Genomic DNA, 17,616 nt, shown 5'->3' on the forward strand with positions numbered 1-17,616 from the left:
TCTGTGAGCATTAGTGACGCTACTGGGTAAAGAGAGGTAACTCGAGGAAGTGATTCAGGCATGTCTGATTCCTGTTCCCGCAGGTACAACAGTCGCTCGGCCTATTGTCGTTCCGTGGCAGTTATGTCAATGGTAGGTTACATACTGGGTCTAGGAGACCGTCATGGTGAAAACATCCTGTTTGATTCTTTGACTGGTGAATGTGTGCATGTGGATTTCAACTGCCTTTTCAATAAGGTGAGAGATGCCACTGGCTTGACTTGCTCTTTATTTTACATGCATGTAAATTAGAAATTTCTGCTGTCTTGGTTTTTTTTCAACTTTTTTACAGTAACATCTCTGTTGTGGTATCTCTCTCACTTTGTTTCTTATTTATACCAAACAAACAGTCTGGGATGTGGAAGGAGTATCTGATTGTTCTGTATGAAAGCCAGCTTTTTAATTTGGCTGGTATCAGATGAGCTAAGGTGGAAGCACAGAAACAGCCCAAGTTTTAGAGTGTATTTTGTGAATCTCTGTCCACTGCCACCCTCCAGACAGTGCTGTAATTACTGTGTTCAGAATTCTGCTGCTGTGAAGAGTTTCTTGGGTTTTTTTCCTTGGGTAAATTTAGCACAAAAATTCCAATGCTTCTGTAAAATATGAAGAGCAGAAACTGCGGCCAGAAGTGGGATTTGGAGTTTTGGTGTTTCTGTTGAAAGGTGCTTTTGGTGTGGAATATGTGTCCTTTTAAATTCACGTAAGTGAGGTAGAGATATTGTTATTTCATATTTCTCCCACTCTTTTTTTAGGAAGCCTAAATTGTCCTGCATAATACTTAATTTAAGAAAGAAATGCTTTTAAGCTAACTTGTGTACAATAAAACGTTAGTATTTTGCATGAGGCTACAGAGCAGCAATACATATTTAGAACAGAATTCTGTTCTCTGTATTAAAACAAGGGAAAAGAGGTTATTTGGACATTGTTGTCCTTTATTCATTTTATTTTGTCTTTAACAGCTTAAGAGTGTCATCTGAACAACCAGCTCTTGTCAGCTAGGAAACCGCCACTGACAAACATGGGAAGAAGAGCTAAAACCAATGCAAACGTTACCCTTTCATAATGCTTCAAACGCCTTTTTTCTTTTATTAATGTAAAGGGAGAAACTTTTGAAGTTCCAGAAATCGTTCCCTTTCGTCTCACTCACAACATGGTAAATGGAATGGGTCCAATGGGAACGGAAGGTCTCTTCCGAAGAGCTTGTGAGGTCACGATGAGGCTTATGCGTGATCAGAGGGAGCCTCTAATGAGGTACAGCAACTGGTTTTGCTACAACCTTGAAAAAAGCTCTGTTGTCTGAACACCTGAAAAGCAACTGCTGGTGACTGTGCCAGTACAAGCATATGCCTATCACGCAGCTTGGTCTTACGAAGATGTGCAGTTAAATATAAAACATATATATTTATAAATATAACTATAAACCATATAATATAAATATCCAGCGCTGAGATTAGATTCTTGTCTGTGTTCTTTGTTTGCAAATTAAATGTATTATATGTATCTTATACACAGCCTTCTGTACCTTATGCTTTATTTTTAATTTATTTAGCGTCTTAAAGACTTTTCTGCACGATCCTCTTGTGGAATGGAGCAAACCTGTTAAAGGGAATGCGAAAGCACAGGTGAACGAAACTGGAGAAGTTGTCAATGAAAAGGTTGGTTGAAAACAAGCATAGCATAAGGTGTTCAAATGGTAAATGTCCATTATGGTTGCATGTTATGTAACACCTAATGGAAACCTTAACTTTCTTGGTTTTTCTTTCATTTAAAAATTCCTTAGGTGGTTTCTTATTGATTATCTCTGTTTATTATTTTTATCCATAGACTATTTTTGCTGATAGAAAACATAATTTATCTACTACAGAACTAAATGAAAATAGAGCCTGTAAGTCTCTTACTAGTGTTAGTAAACCAAGGATAGCAGAAGCAGCAGGAAAGGCGGGAGGCTCCTGATTACCCTCACTCTGACTGTTGCACTGTCCTCCAGATGTACAGTGATGGTTAACAGCTGGGGTCCTTGCCATGTGTGTTTGTGTGCTTTCTGTGAGTGGGTATTTATTATTGAATAAGTACCTGCCTTGTGACATGAGACCCCATGCCTAGAGGTGTTTAAAAGACAAGTGGATGAGGTGCTGAGGGGCATGGTTTAGTGATTGATAGGAATGGTTGGACTCGATGATCCAGTGGGTCTTTTCCAACCTAGTGATTCTATGATTCTATGTCAAGGAACACTAAACCAGGATTTCAAAGCTACTCTTTCTTTTGTAGCTGCTAAGAACTGTGGTGTTCATCCAGCTTGCACAACCTGTAGTAGTTATTCTCTTTCCCTTTTGCAAAAATTCCAATTTGTCTCCTTTTGCTTTCAAAGAAATATTTAGAAATAAATGTGTAAGAGCAGATAAAACTTACGGAGCTCCAATAAACACAGCAGCCAAGTTAAGGACAGGACAAAGAAATAACTTCTGCTATTTGAGCACAGAAGATCTTCTGATCCTCAAACAATTGCTAACTGGCTGTGTTTACATAAACTTTATTTTACTTACAGGACCACGCACCCAGCTGTGTGTGTAAACTGCTTTTCTGGATAGGTGACTGTGTTGTGCTAGAGCTTTAAAAGAAGATGTGTGAGCATCTCTGGTATGAAGTAGCTGCTCTCGTGGGCCTCAGAATAGCTCTTTTTGAATTGCTCAGCTTAACCTGCTGTTAGATTCCTTTGGTTTTAGTTGCTCATTATTTTGGACTAAATTTTCCAGACTAATTATCTTCTTTGATTTTACCCAGAATTCTGAGAAAAAGGCTAGGTAAACTTTGTGTTTATCTTAAAGTAATATTTGATTTTAAGAAGTGCAAGTTTATGGACAATAACAAAACTTTTTTTCCTTTTATTTGTTTCCAGGCCAAAACCCATGTCCTTGATATTGAACAACGGCTGCAAGGCGTCATTAAGACTAGAAACAGAATAAAAGGATTGCCCTTATCTATCGAAGGGCACGTTCATTACCTTATCCATGAAGCAAGCGATGACAACCTGCTTTGCCAGATGTACATGGGCTGGGCTCCATATATGTGAATGACACCACTTGCAAGTGGTGTAGCTGTAATAGTCTTGAGAAGGTATTAATTAACTGGTTGCTTCTGTTGATTTCTGATTGTAAACTGCAGAACAGTCTTATGATCAATTGGAACCTCTGTAAAATAGTCCACTTGTGAGCGTGCTGTGAATGCACTTGTAGATGGGTGAGGAGTTAGGACTCACCCTCCTGTTTTGTACACCTACAGAAGGCAGTCAGAGGAGCTGCTTAAAATTAGACTGTGCGCATCTCTGCAGGTTTCTTATATCCATAACAACTCTGCGTGAAGCACTTCTAAAGTGTTTAAAGAATGCACCCTATAAACTACTGTCTGATTTTGTAAATTTTTTTTCATTCTGCTTACTTGTAGATTACAAAATTTGACATTAAAGTTTTATACTGATGTGATGTAAAGTGGTTCTTTCAAATTTTTCTACTGATAGTTCCAAAAGGCTTTTTCAAAATTAGGGTTTCTTTTTAGGAGCAGACCTTGAATTTTTGCTTCGTCTTACTGTCTTCCATCTGGCCTGGCTATGTCTAGAGAAAAGTTTGGGATCATAGAATCATAGAATAACCAGGTTGGAAGAGACCCACCGGATCATCGAGTCCGACCATTCCTATCAAACACTAAACCATGCCCCTTAGTACCTTGTCCACCTGTGCCTTTCCACAGGGAATGTGAATCAACCACCTCCCTGGGCAGCCTGTTCCAGTGCCCAATGACCCTTTCTGTGAAGAATTTTTTCCTAATGTCCAGCCTAAATCTCCCCTGGTGGAGCTTGAGGCCATTCCCTCTTGTCCTGTCCCCCGTCACTTGGGAGAAGAGGCCAGATCCCTCCTCTCTACAACCTCCTTTCAGGTAGTTGTAGAGAGCAATGAGGTCTCCCCTCAGCCTCCTCTTCTCCAGGCTAAACAACCCCAGCTCTCTCAGCTGCTCCTCCTAAGACTTGTTCTCCAGCCCCCTCACCAGCTTTGTTGCTCTTCTCTGGACTCATTAAATGTTACCATGGAGAAACTGGTGAATTGTTACAAGGTTCTGATGTTATTTCCTTATCCCTTGCCTGCTCTGCTAAAAAACCCTGGTCAAGGAAATGACCCAAAGCTGGGCATTTGAGGACCCTGGTGACACTGCACCTCAGTTCCTGGGTTCAGTTTTGGGGCCCTCACTAGACGGAAGAGACTGAGGGGCTGGAGTGCCTCCAGAGAAGAGGAACAGAGCTGGTGAAGGGGCTGGAGAACAAGGGTTATGAGAGGCGGTTGAGGGAGATCGGGTTGTTTAGCCTGAAGAAAAAGAGGCTGAGGGGAGACTTTATCCCTGTCTACAGCACCCTGAAAGGTTGTAGCGAGGTGAGTGTTGGGCTCTTCTCCCAAGTGACAGGCGATAGGACAAGAGGAACTGGCCTCAAGTTGTGCCCAGGGAGGTTCAGATTAGACATCGGGAAAAACGTCTTTTCAGAAAGGGTCATCGGGCACGGGCAGAGGCTGCCCGGGCAGATGGCTGAGTCCCCGTCCCTGAGGGTATTTAAAACACGGGGTAGATGAGGTGCTCAGCGATCTGGTTTAGTAGTGGACAGGTAGGTTTGGACTCGATGATCTCAAAGGGCTTTTCCAACCCAATGATTCTGTGGTTTCCCCAGAGCTGTCAGACCCGCTACGGCCGCGGGACTCCCGGGCCGCTCCGCCAGGGCCGAGGGCGATGGAGGGCGCAGCGTCGCTCTGCGCGCCTCTCTGTGGCCGGGGGGGGCGCTCTGCGCGCCAATCTGTGGCGGGGGCGGGGCGCTCTGCGCGCCTCTCTCTGTGGCCGGGGGGGCGCTCTGCGCTGCGCTCTGTGTCCGGGCGGTGCGCCGGAAGGGGGCGGAGCGCGGCCCGCGGTGTTTGGGTCCGGCGGGGCCATGGGCGTCCCCAAGTTCTACCGGTGGGTCTCGGAGCGGTACCCCTGCCTCAGCCAGGTCCTGAAGGAGCATCAGGTGAGCCGGGCGGGGGAGCGGGGCCGGGCGGCTGCGGCCTCTCCTCGCCAGCGCCGGGGCCGCGGGGGAAGCGGCGGGGGAGCCCCCGGGGCCGCGGGGAGGGGTTCGGCTTCTCCCCACCTGCTCGAGGCAGTTCAGAAGCGTCCGAGCCAGAACCTGGGTGTTCTCGGGGAAATCAGAGTCATGGAATGGTTTGGGTTGGAAGGGACCCCAAAGCCCCTCCAGTCCCGCCCCCTGCCGTGGGCACGGACACCTCCCGCTGGACCAGGCTGCCCAGAGCCCCATCCAGCCTGGCCGTGAACACCGCCAGGGAGGGGACAGCCAGGACTGCTCTGGGCAACCTGGGCCAGGGCCTCCCCACCGTTACATGAAAACATTTCTTCCCAATAGCTTATCTCTGTCTTTCTCTTTCCGATTTAAAGCCCTTCCCCCTCATCCTGTCACTTCATGCTCTTGTGAAAGCCTTTTCCTAGCTTTCCTGTAGCCCTTTTCAGTGCTTAAAGTTGCTTTAAGTTCTTCCTGGACCCTTCTCTTCTCCAGCTTTAACAACCCCAACTCTCTCAACCTGTCATCACAGCAGAAGTGTTCCAGCCCTCGGATCATCTTTGCGGCCTCCTTGAGACCTTTATTATGTTGGGAATCCCAGGAAATGCCCATCCTGGAGCGATTCCCTGTGGTGTGGCTGTTCTTGGGCCCCGTGGGCAGGTTTCCCAGCCCCCCTGAAGCCCAGCAGGACCCCTGGGCAGCCCCAGCTTAGGGCTTCGCGGCCTCAGGCTCAGACAAGTTCCTGCTTCGGGTGGTGGGTGGTACAGTGGTGATGAGGGACACGTTTTACAGCTTGCCTCAGCTTCCTTGTCATCAGTAGGAAAAGCGAGGAGCATGTTAACGTCTGGAAAGCAAACCCGCAAGTAAGGCTTTAACAGTCAGGCAAAGAAGTCTTGTGTTCAGAGAACCCATGCCTGCTAGCTGTTAGGCATAACTTTCCAGTATCACTTTCAGCTGGTGCTGTGGATATGGTTTTATGGTCTGGATAAGGATGGTCTGAGACGAGCTGGGTGACAACTGAAGGTGTGTTTGAGTGTTAATACTTTTTTCTTAAGCAGATACTGTTTTGAAAGATTAAATAGCTGTCGTATCAATATATTTAAGATGTTCTTTTCAAATTATTCCAAACCCAGATGTTTGACCCTTCTTTCTAGTTTCAAAGCAGTTTTCAGGGCTTAGGTCTTTGCTTATGATTTGTTTGGTGTCACTACAGCATCTTATGCTGTCTGTGTAGTGAGGCAGCAGCAGCGCATGCTGGTTTTTCAGCTGCTTTGTTGAAAGCCTGGGCTTCTCCTTGAAGGTGGTGGCAGCTTTAAACCTCTGCTGAGGGACTGTGAGCTGTGGCAGCTGAGGGAGTCTGTGTGCCAGCTCTAACGAGGGGTGGGGGCCCCCTCGGTTCTCTCTGAAAGAGGCTGTTAGAGCCCTGAAGCGAAACAGAAAGCACAGCTCAACCATAAGCTGCTAGTGTTGTTCTGCAGTCAGTCTTTCTGAAGACTGCATGGTGGTGTTAGCTGATGTGGGATACTTACTGTGTATGAAAACACCTGGACTGTTATCTGTGATGTTACACTCCAGCAGCAGCGTGTGTCCCCGTCCTTCCCTTTCTCTGTACACACACTGACGCGTACTAGCGTCTGGATTAGGATTTTTGTTTGCTGTTAGAGAAAAAAATACCCAGAATAAAAGGCAGCTCCTATGAGAAACATATCATTATTTTAAAATCATGTTGTAGTCATGCTTCTTCAGAGGTCCATTTGTTTTCCATATGTATGTTGCTTCCATATAAAAGGGTTAGTTTTCATCTCTTTAGAATGCTGCCTGTGCAGTGCTCCACTCTTTTACCTGAAAGTGGTCATTGAATTGAACTGTACTGAAGAACGTTATGACAACAGGAGACTGAGTATTGCAGGTAACTTCCGATACTCTCTGTTGTTTCTTCTCTTCATCATTCCTCTGGCTGAAATAGAGTTATGTTTCTCCTGCATCTGGATGGTCAATACAGGTCTAACAATGTGCCTTTCAAAATTAGGTAAAGATGTCTCAGCAGCAATACAGAAAATCATGAGAAGCTAGCAGTGCCTTTTTCCAGTTGTAACAACAGGACGATTTTTATGAACAGTCATATTGGTGGATTAAAAAATAGACTTACTTATTGCTAATTGTTTCTGTATGTGTTTGGTGGGTTTTGGCAACAGAAAGGTGGATAACAGCCTCTTTGCTTCCTGGCTTTAGCAATGTTTTAGCAGCGTTGCGTCAGTACCTTGCTTGTGTTCATTCTGGGGCTGTTAGAAGAATAGAACAAAACATGTTTGGAAAGAGTGGGAAAAAAATTGATTCTATCATTGGTAACTACTACTTTTGGTGGTAATTGTCACTCTCTGCTGCTACAGGTGGCTGTTGGTGTGGCTAAAGAGGCAGGTGCCGTGGTCATGGTAGGAACTAGCTCATGGGGAGAGCCTGAAAGCCGCTTAAACTGGCTTTGCTTTTGAAACCCTGTTGGAAACTGCGTCCTTACTTCTGTAGTTTTTATGGTTTATGGTGCAGCTGTGCAAGATTGAATCAGTGAAATGCGTGGGGCTATAACATAAAAAATAAAAAATATATCCTTCTGAAAAGTATGATTTTTATTTGCTTTTCCCTTATACAATGTAGAAGCTTGGCTGAGCTCAGGGAGCAGAAGTCCTGAGATACCAGAAACAATCAAAATAGGACAGGAGTCTGTTCTGCTGACTTTCGTTGCTGGGAGAATTGTAATAACATATTGCAAGTGCAGACAAACCCATAACCAGTCAGGATGCTCTTCACCTGTTGACATGCAGTAGGTTCCAAGGAAATCTTCCCACCTCAGTCCATTTCCAGAGTTCATTAGACTCAGCCAGGCCTTGGGCAGCGGTTGAGTTGCTTCATCTGCCACCACATGGGTACTAACTGTGGGTTTTATAGATTCCAGAATTTGACAACCTGTACCTGGACATGAATGGCATTATCCATCAGTGTTCACATCCAAATGATGATGATGTTCACTTCAGAATCTCAGAAGATAAGATTTTTGCTGATATTTTTCATTATTTGGAAGTACTGTTCCGCATTATTAAACCAAGGAAGGTTTTCTTCATGGCAGTTGATGGAGTAGCTCCAAGAGCAAAAATGAATCAGCAGCGTGGGAGACGTTTTAGGTGAGAATGTGTATTCTTGCTCTGTCTTTAGGATAGTAAACACTTTGAATAGAACATTTACTTAAATGTATGCCATGACAAGTAAAATATATCCTGTGTCGTAGTTCCTTTGATGGTGTTTTTTGTTTTAACTAAGTGAAGGTCACTACCTATAAAATGTTATTGCTTAAAATCAGGATTCCAGGAAGGATAGTTTGCTTGTCACTTAGATGTTACATTGTGTTTGAGGGAGTTGGGGGTGAGGGGAGGTTATTGCATATAAAATTTTCTGTGAAGTAAATCCGTAGTGAAGCTTTTAGAGTTATCTCCAATGGCTTCATAACCTGTAAGAGTCGGTGGTGTTTGTGAATACTAATTCGAGATACGTCCTTTTGGTCACCGTAATGCAGTGTTCTTTGACAGTCACAGAAGAAATGAAGTTTCTAATGAAACTCTGGTTTCCTGCTGATACCAGTTAGCAAGCCAGCTCGAGTGCAGAGCTGCAGGGGGGTTTCACAGTGTTAACAGTTACAATAATGCTTTGGGAGACCTGGAAACTGTTTCGACGGCTGCTGTAAGAAAAGGAAGCCAGTAGTCAGAGAGTGCAGCGATGGCCAGCAACACATGACAGAAACAGACTGGGGGAAAGGGACAAGGGAAATTGTTTTCAGAGGATGGGAGGGGGTGTTGTGGTTTTGGATTTTGGGGTTTTCTTAAGGGAAAAAGGAAGTTGAGAGGAAGAAGATACTATTAAAAGGTTTCCAATAGAAAATTGGTGCAGAATTGAGAGAGAAAAGAAATCTAAGACGTTGGTGGCTTCTCTTTTTCTCATTCAGAAGTGTTTATGAAATCCTTGGCCAAGAAAGGCTGGGATGGTATTTGTTTGTGTCTCCCTTACTAGTGATGATGAATATTTAGTTCACGCCTCCTACCCCATGGTATTCCAAACCTCTGTTTTGTTTAACTACATTACTATTGTTGTTCTGGCACAGCATTTTCAGATGTGTAGGTCCTGAGTGTTCCTACTGTGTCAACATTCATTTGCTTTCATCGTGATCAGCTGTTGGATGATCATCTTGATAATCTAATTACCAACTGTATCTGAGTAATGACAGATCATTATCTAGGGTAAAAGGGCTATTTTTAAGCTTTCTCATTGTATCAGGAACAAATCTGAACTCTAGTCAGGAGTTATATTTCTCTCCCCCTTTTTTTTAACACTTCTACAAAATCAACTGCATTTATTTTGTCAGGAAAGGTGCACTTAGAATATTACCATTTGAATAGGATGATTCTTTCTCTGCTCCTTGTTTTAGATCAGCAAAAGAGGCAGAGGACAAAATTAAAAAGGCATTAGAAAAGGGAGAAACTCTCCCAACAGAAGCTAGGTTTGACTCCAACTGTATAACACCAGGTAAGAGAATTTGTTAACTATTTAAGCATGTAGATTTATGGTTTTGCAGTTATATTTTGGCACTCTTTTCCTAAGTAATTTTTTTTTAAATAAAAGGACAGAATCGATAAAAGCTCATGTAAGCTGGGAACCCAAGTTTTAACAGCTTTTAGCAGGGTTGGAATACCGTCTCATTCTAAATTTTTTTTAGTTTGCTATGGAAAAAATGAAACCTTTGGGGTGAGAAAAGCAGCTGTTCCCTCGTCTCTTGCAGAATTGTTATTTGTTGTTTTTTTCATTAACGCTTTTGATATGTAAATGCAGTTTTGAATGATTAATGAAAAGCTTTGTATTTAACTTCAGTTTTCGTTTTCAGGAACAGAATTCATGGCTAGATTGCATGAGCATCTGAAATATTTTGTAAATATGAAGATTTCCACAGACAAATCCTGGCAAGGAGTAACAGTCTACTTATCAGGCCATGAGGTTATTGTCTTTTGTTAATATTATATTTTAAATAAATTTTTATTTTTTAGAAAAACACATACTGATCTATTTGGGGTTGGGTTTTTTTGTGCAGACTCCAGGGGAAGGTGAGCATAAAATTATGGAGTTCATCAGATCAGAAAAAGCCAAGCCCCATCATGATCCAAACACAAGGCACTGTCTCTATGGCTTAGATGCTGACTTGGTACGTGTGAGTAAAGTAATGCAAACAACAGAAGTTTATAAATTGTGTATATCTTTGATGTCTTCATAGGAGTGTAGGGTTCTAAAGTGTTATTAAACAGGCACATCATTTGTATTCCTGCAAACTTTTGAATTTGTAATCAAACAGAACTGCTAGATTTCTTGATACTGCTCAAATCTTGAGTAACAATTAAAAAATAATAACAAAGTAAGACCTTTCTAATATCTCTTTGTAATAGATTATGCTGGGATTAACAAGTCATGAGGCACACTTTGCGCTCTTAAGAGAAGAAGTCAGATTTGGTGGTAAAAAATCTCAAAGGTGAACTGATTTAACTTTACTTTTATGTTATATATGATGGAATTAAATCCAAAAGTTACTGGGTGACTAAACTGGGTGATTTTTTTTTTCTTGATTGCCTACTAAATTAATAAAGTCTTAGTTTGTTCCCATACTAGGAAATACATGAAGCTGGAAAAATCAACTTGTTAAATTGTGCATTTGAATTAGTTTATACAAAAAATTGTATGCTGTCAGGACAGCTGATCAAAAAGTCCTTAGAGCTTTGGTGTTTTGTGCTTCTTTCTTCCTACTATGAATGGAGCGGCCCAGGCTGTATTGACATTGTTTCCGTAACTGTCTTATGCAAATACTAACTTGTAAAAATGCGTTTCTTTCTTTGAGGTTTTGTGCATGTTAGTAAATTAATAGAATATTTACTAAAGTAAACTCTCTTAAAGTGGCTGGCTGGATGCTTTTATTCTGGATGCACCCATTTGCAGTAACTTATGGGCTGTCATCAGTCAGAAGAAGGTGATTTGTTCCAGAGCTGTGCCTGTAGGTGGAGCTTTTCTGAAGTAATAGTAACAATAATTTTATAACTTACTGTGGCCAGATTCCTTCTTTGAAGGACCTTAAGCATCTGGGTACGGGAGAAATATGCTTTTTGGGTACAAAAAGGATTTTGGAAAGTGCAGCGATGAGTCTTATAAATGTTTAGATAAGTACATCATTTTTGCTGATAAAGAGATGTTTTAATTGCCAAGGACAACATGATAAACATCAGAAATAAGTATTCTTTCCATAGTTTTCCTTAGTCTTGAAACATCAACCTGGATTTCCTGAAGTTCTTTAATATCAATATAAAAACTACATTTACAAGTGACAGCCTTGGGTAGGAAGTTCTGCACAGCCAAGTGTAGCTCAGAGTTCATCGTCTTAGTCTTCGTATAAACTGTGTATCACACACCTTCCTCAGAGAATTTTGGCTGAAATCTGCTGTGGATGTGTGAACACACAGGTGTTTTTGCTGGTTTGTCGGTCAAAGTGATCCCAGCTGGGTACAGTATCTAGAAATAGTCCTTTATGAGTTTAGAATACATCAGTCTTTAGTTCAGTAGTCTTTTGGTGTAGGTGTTAACTGATTTTTGGCCTAACGTTGCCGTAGGTATTAAGCAATTTTAGCAAAGAGAAGGAAGGATGTGTGTTGATTAATTAACACTATAAACAAGCAGCAGGTTTGTTGTGGTTTTGGTGCTGCAGTGCTGTGTGTTGAAGCCACCAGATAATGCACATGGAGCACACTTTAAAGTCAAGGATATTCCTTTCTCACAAGAAGTGTCTTGAATGACTGCAAATGTAACCCAGCCAGTTTAGACATAAAGCTCTGTATGTACTAAGACTGGTTCTAAAATACCTTAAAATGAATTGGGTTTGGTGCAAAGTTAGGTTAGGTTGTCCATTTTCTGGGCAGTTTGGCAATAGTTAATGCAGTGGGGAACTCCATAAAGCTGTCCTGTGTTCTGCAGCCTGGTTGTTTTCCATACAGTGCAGTCACATCTGCTGTTGAGAAGATTCTGCTGCGAAATTTTACTCAAACCAGATGTGTCCTAAAACAGATTCAAAGAAATGATTGTGCATTATTTCTTCTGCAAGGATGTGATCCTAATAAGATTACTTGGGTTTAGGTAACAGTGGAATTATTAAATATTGATGTTGAAAGTGTATTTGTAAATAATTAACTTAACATTTTAAATAATTTACAGAGCGTGTGCACCAGAGGAAACTACTTTTCATTTACTGCACTTATCGCTGATGAGGGAATATATTGATTACGAATTTTCACCAGTAAAAGTAAGTTCTGATGTTGCTGTGGTTGAAAAAACGTGAGGTCTTTTTATGCTAACATGATAATGAAAATTATTCTCCTGAGGTTTTTTTTTTCTTTTTTTCACCCTTTAGGATAAGATTTCGTTTGAATATGATATTGAAAGGATAATAGATGATTGGATCTTAATGGGTTTCCTTGTGGGAAATGATTTCATTCCTCATCTACCTCATTTACATATTAATCATGATGCACTGCCTCTACTTTATAGAACGTATATGGCCATCTTGCCAGAACTGGGAGGTAAGAACACTAAGTTCACTTGTGGAAGGCAGAAACATTAACATTCCTGTGTTAATATTTATTGACCTTTTAGCCACATTAGAATGTTTAGCATTCATTACACTTTCTATAGACAGACAGCAAGGTTGCTTTATATTATCTATAGGACTTTTAAATTGAAATTTAAAAATCGCTAGATTGTTAATTTTAAAAAAAAAATTATTTTTCCAATAGGTTACATAAATGAAAATGGGCATCTGAATTTAAAACGCTTTGAGAAATATCTCACAAGATTGTCTGATGTAAGTAACTTGGGAATTGCACCGTGTAGAATGGCACAGTCTGTTGAATGTAACCTCAATGTAGTGCCTTAAAATACACCATGCTGCAGCTTTAGTGAACTGGGAAGTGACTGTTTTACAGGTGGTTCAGCCAGCTTTTATCATTTGACAGAAAGGATCCAGTCAGTTGTTGTCTGATCTTATAATACAAGAGAAAAAATGATTGAGCAATTCAATCTATGCATTAGCCAGGATCTTTTGGTACTGCCAGTCAAATGAGGACTCGCCAATAGAATTGTCGTCCTCAATTCTCATTGAGTGATGAGTGGCAGAGCTGGGCAGAGCGTGCCGCAGACAGCAATACCCTTTGCTTCCCTGCTGCTCACTTTGTGGTGGGGTAAGGGCTGTGTCTGAAGGACAGCAATACTTTTTGCCAGTTTTTCATGAAGATGACTGGTAAAGAGCACTGAAGGTTTAGTATCTCTCAGAGGCAGGCAGCAGCTTTCTTCGTGGACTAACTGGTGTACAGGAGGCAGTGCTTTTAAGTCTCACCACAATACTCCATCCGAGACATGAGAAAATGTCTAGGCCGTATAGAAACGGAAAGGTCTCAGCCTTCTGCTGAACTTGGAAGGAAGAAGTTCATCTGCTGTCCCTGCTTCAGCCCTGTCTTCTGATTCTTGGGTGGAACTATGACAGTGTTGGGTGTGTGGCCCAAGACTGTGTGACCCAGGCTCTGTACACTTGTACTACTTCTAGAGTTGGTAGTGAAGTGCAGAAGTTAATCTAACTCTTGCTGTTACTCATTGCTGCCTTACTGAAAGAAAACAAAATATGGCTTCCATATATATTATAAACTGTTGAGAAAAAAATATTTTTAATATTATATTGTTTTAGTTGTAGTTCTAGGGCAAAATGTTTAAGTACGAATGACTCTAGATGTAATCTAATGCACCTACTAAAACCAAACATTGTTAATTTAGCACTCTGACATCCCTCAAATATTTCTGAACTTGCTTTAATCTTTCCGCACAGTTTGATCGTGAGCACTTCAGTGAAGTCTTTGTAGACCTAAAATGGTTTGAAAGTAAAGTAGGCAATAAATACCTCAACGAGGCTGCTGGTATTGCAGCAGAGGAAGCCAGAAAAAACAAACAGAAGAAACAAAAGGTTAGTGCTCTGCATGCACGATTTTGGAAGTAAGAGTGTTCATTTATGCAAATCAATAATTTGATCTTAGACAATTAAATGGCATAAAACTGTTTTGAGATTTTTTGAGATCAGAAATGGTAGTAAAATGTGACATTTGAGGAACTGCCTGTATGTGTTGCTGGTTACAAGTGATGAAGTGGTTAAGTCAAGGTCAGGTTCTCCTGAGTTTTGAAATCTTGTAAACCTCTAATTGAATGCTTTATGTCAATTTATCTGTTCCTCAGCAGCAGCAAAACTCACTTCTGGGTGAATTATGGTCAAATTTGCTGTGCTTTACAATTTTGCTTTCCAGTGCAGAGTCTGGTAGAAGTTTATGTATTTCAGGTACACTAATAAATCATTCATGCATGTCGTGGTATTGGCTGACTGTTTGACAGCGAATAATAGATAGCACACACCAATGAAATTGCTGTTTATCTCACATTGGTTATTAAACTTGCAGTTCTAGATATAACATCAAGAAGGAACAGCACCTTTCTCTGCACCTTGGGTCTGCCCCACTGTCATGTTCCCCACGGCTACCTCCACTGGCTGCCCTTCAAGATGCACCTTTAGCAGAGTGTAGAGTAGCAGCAGGAAACCCTTTCAAGTTTAATCTGTCCTTGTGTATCGTTATCCTGTTCTCTAGTGCAGTTCTCTAGTTTGCTTTATCCTTACTTCACACAAAAGTACTTTGAACTCTTAAAATTACTGATGGAAATATTTGATTTCGTACCGGTGCTGTAGCACAATGCATGATGAAGGTACCAATACTTGAATGTGTGCTGCACAGTTTGGGAAATAGTTGTGTTTTGGAAAGCAAGTATTTTGTTAGTTTTTAAAAGTAGTTGAGATTTTATTTGAGACTGCTGCTTTCTGTGATCTGTATGGATAAAATCATTTTCCCTAGGCAGTTACAGGAGAAGGAAATGTAGTGGGTTTTATACGAAATAATTACATTTATACATCTTGATTATAATATTTTGAGTTGCAGATTATGTAGTTGTGAACAAGGTATGTGCATATTATTCTGTATTTTTATTCTGTCTCAAATATTAATTTAACAGGCTGAGGAAAACTCCATGTGTTTGGCTGCTCTAGAAAAAAATGAAGGTGAAGTTGTGGTCCCTAAAAGTAAGTGCAAATAACAAAAAGACTTGTTAATTTGTGCATAGATTTGGAAGATCCCCAAGAATTTTGTGTCAGAGATGACCTTAATTTGAATGGATTTGTGATGTAGACAGCTGTTTGGAAATGGAACTGCGCGTTACCAGCCTACTGTGAGAGGGAGTGGGGCCAGAGTTTTTGAAGCACTTCTTACCTGACCAGTGTTTCCACGATGAATTAAAGAATGAACGAGCAAATCTTCAACAACATTATGGTTTTGATAACTGTACAGTTAGGTGCTTTGTTATATAGATGGGGACAAATGGACAGATTTTTATATGGTTTTGGCTGTGTTAGTTGTGTTTGTAAACTGTTGCCACTTGTAGAAAATGTCTTTTGCTCATGTTTTGAAATTTAATGTCAAAAATGTATAAATATTACTCCATGATATAAGATGATGTTGCTGAAAAAAAGATAACATTTTAAAGTTTATTTTAACATTTTCTTTAATTATTATTTGATGGCTTCTATTCTCATTTCTGTTCTTGTAATTGGGGTACAAAACAGATTGCCTAAAGGGAAAAAAGAGAAGCTCCAGACTTTCTCTGAGTAAAGATTTTGTTTGATTGTTTCCTGTTACTTCGAGTACAAGGAAAGTATTAGAACCTATAACTGTGATTTGAGGAATAAAGCCAAGGCATTAAGTAAAAAATGAATGTCTTTTAAACAATAGAGAAATAAATGTTAATTCGTTTTTGTTCGTGACTGCTTTTTCAGCTGGATTGGAAGATGAACCAGAAGATGATGATCTGTTTGAAACTGAGTTTAGGCAATACAAAAGAACGTACTACATGACTAAAATGGGTGTAGAAGTAGTTTCTGAGTAAGTGTTTGCTTTTTTTAGGGTTTTTTTTTAAATACCAAAGACAAGTCTTTGCAGCCACATTGAAAAAAAGAGGACATGTGGCAGGGTACTGCAGCAGCGATGCTTTTGGCTAGTGCAAGAAGAGCTACAAGTCAAGTATATATATACTGTAATATATATATATTATGTATATATATATATACTGTAACAAGTATTTGAGAACCATGGAGAGAAACACCATTAGTATTAGATGAATCCAGAACACCATGGTCTTATTACATTCCCCAGGTGCTTTATCTTCATTCTTATACACAAGGTGCTCAGTAATTTTTATATACCAGTGAAAAATGAGAAGAACTAATAAGTATCTTTCCTTTTTCTTTTAAGCGACTTCTTGGCTGATCAAGCCGAATGTTATGTGCAGGCAATACAATGGATTTTGCATTATTATTACCATGGAGTTCAGTCATGGAGCTGGTAAGAAAAATTGTCAAGTGAGAGATTGCTTAAAGATGTGTCACTTGGTATGCTGGGAACATTTAGTTTACTTCTCTTTGCTTCTGACTTGTGAAAATGGCTGTGCTATTTAGTCAGGTAACTTAAGAGGTTTTCTTCCCCTGCAGGTATTACCCTTATCATTACGCACCTTATCTGTCAGATATTCGCAACATTGGTGACCTCAAAATCCAGTTTGAGCTAGGAAAACCTTTCATGCCATTTGAACAGCTTCTTGCTGTGCTTCCAGCAGCTAGCAAAGATCTGCTACCTAAATGCTACCAGGTAGGGTTTAGAATGGAATTGCATTTATCTACCCCTGAGTGGTTGTCTGTGATATTTTGCAATAACTCTTTTCCTGATATTTTTGCATATCTTCTTAGTTATATTCTACCTCTCAACTTTAGGTGTGTGGTTAAACACTTCTTACTGTTCTTGGTGCATTGAAAAATTAGTAATAAATACAAAATTTTGTATTTGCTAAGCGGTTTCGGACTAGGAGAGTTAAATGATAAACCTTGAATACTTGTTCAGCTCGAATAGATTTTAATACCAGCCTTCCCCTACCTTTTCCTAGAATTAATGCTGAACTGTCTCTGATGCTGTTTAATTCCTCTATTTTATTTCTCTAGCATTTGATGATTAGTCAAGACTCTCCTATTATAGAATATTATCCACTAGATTTTAAAACTGACTTAAATGGAAAACAGCAAGAATGGGAAGCTGTAGTATTAATCCCATTTATTGATGAGGTAAGTTCTTTCAATATCTGCTGTCTGTAAAAATTTCATAACAAATTTGCTGAACTTTTAATTAATCAACACTTAGATGTGCAATTCAATGGGAGTTTCTAAAGAAATACTTCATAAGACCACAGACAAATATAAATGTTTGCTGCCTGTAGAGTAAAACCAGATTATATTACCA

The 17,616-nt window shown here is 40.4% G+C and overlaps 2 protein-coding genes across 4 annotated transcripts in view; both read left to right on the forward strand.

The window, feature by feature from the left end:
• ATR (ATR serine/threonine kinase) overlaps positions 1–3,229 on the forward strand; it is a 42,920-nt gene extending 39,691 nt beyond the window's left edge. Inside the window, exons 44-47 of the mRNA XM_069864421.1 lie at positions 84–237; positions 1,139–1,290; positions 1,589–1,694; positions 2,936–3,229. Coding sequence (XP_069720522.1) covers positions 84–237; positions 1,139–1,290; positions 1,589–1,694; positions 2,936–3,109 — 586 coding nt within the window. The 3' untranslated portion in view covers positions 3,110–3,229. The remainder of the gene's footprint in view (positions 1–83; positions 238–1,138; positions 1,291–1,588; positions 1,695–2,935) is intronic.
• Positions 3,230–4,944: 1,715 nt separating this feature from the next.
• Positions 4,945–17,616, forward strand: part of XRN1 (5'-3' exoribonuclease 1) — a 34,289-nt gene continuing 21,617 nt past the window's right edge. For all 3 annotated transcript variants that reach the window (XM_069865162.1, XM_069865163.1, XM_069865164.1), the window contains exons 1-15: positions 4,945–5,077; positions 8,066–8,298; positions 9,594–9,691; positions 10,047–10,156; positions 10,251–10,361; positions 10,600–10,682; positions 12,407–12,494; positions 12,603–12,771; positions 12,985–13,052; positions 14,067–14,201; positions 15,290–15,356; positions 16,107–16,212; positions 16,582–16,671; positions 16,818–16,974; positions 17,322–17,441. In XM_069865162.1, the coding sequence (XP_069721263.1) occupies positions 5,003–5,077; positions 8,066–8,298; positions 9,594–9,691; positions 10,047–10,156; positions 10,251–10,361; positions 10,600–10,682; positions 12,407–12,494; positions 12,603–12,771; positions 12,985–13,052; positions 14,067–14,201; positions 15,290–15,356; positions 16,107–16,212; positions 16,582–16,671; positions 16,818–16,974; positions 17,322–17,441 (1,710 nt within the window). In that variant the 5' untranslated portion in view covers positions 4,945–5,002. The remainder of the gene's footprint in view (positions 5,078–8,065; positions 8,299–9,593; positions 9,692–10,046; positions 10,157–10,250; positions 10,362–10,599; positions 10,683–12,406; positions 12,495–12,602; positions 12,772–12,984; positions 13,053–14,066; positions 14,202–15,289; positions 15,357–16,106; positions 16,213–16,581; positions 16,672–16,817; positions 16,975–17,321; positions 17,442–17,616) is intronic.

Source organism: Phaenicophaeus curvirostris, chromosome 10 (genome assembly GCF_032191515.1).
Source record: "Phaenicophaeus curvirostris isolate KB17595 chromosome 10, BPBGC_Pcur_1.0, whole genome shotgun sequence".
Taxonomy (NCBI): domain Eukaryota; kingdom Metazoa; phylum Chordata; class Aves; order Cuculiformes; family Cuculidae; genus Phaenicophaeus; species Phaenicophaeus curvirostris.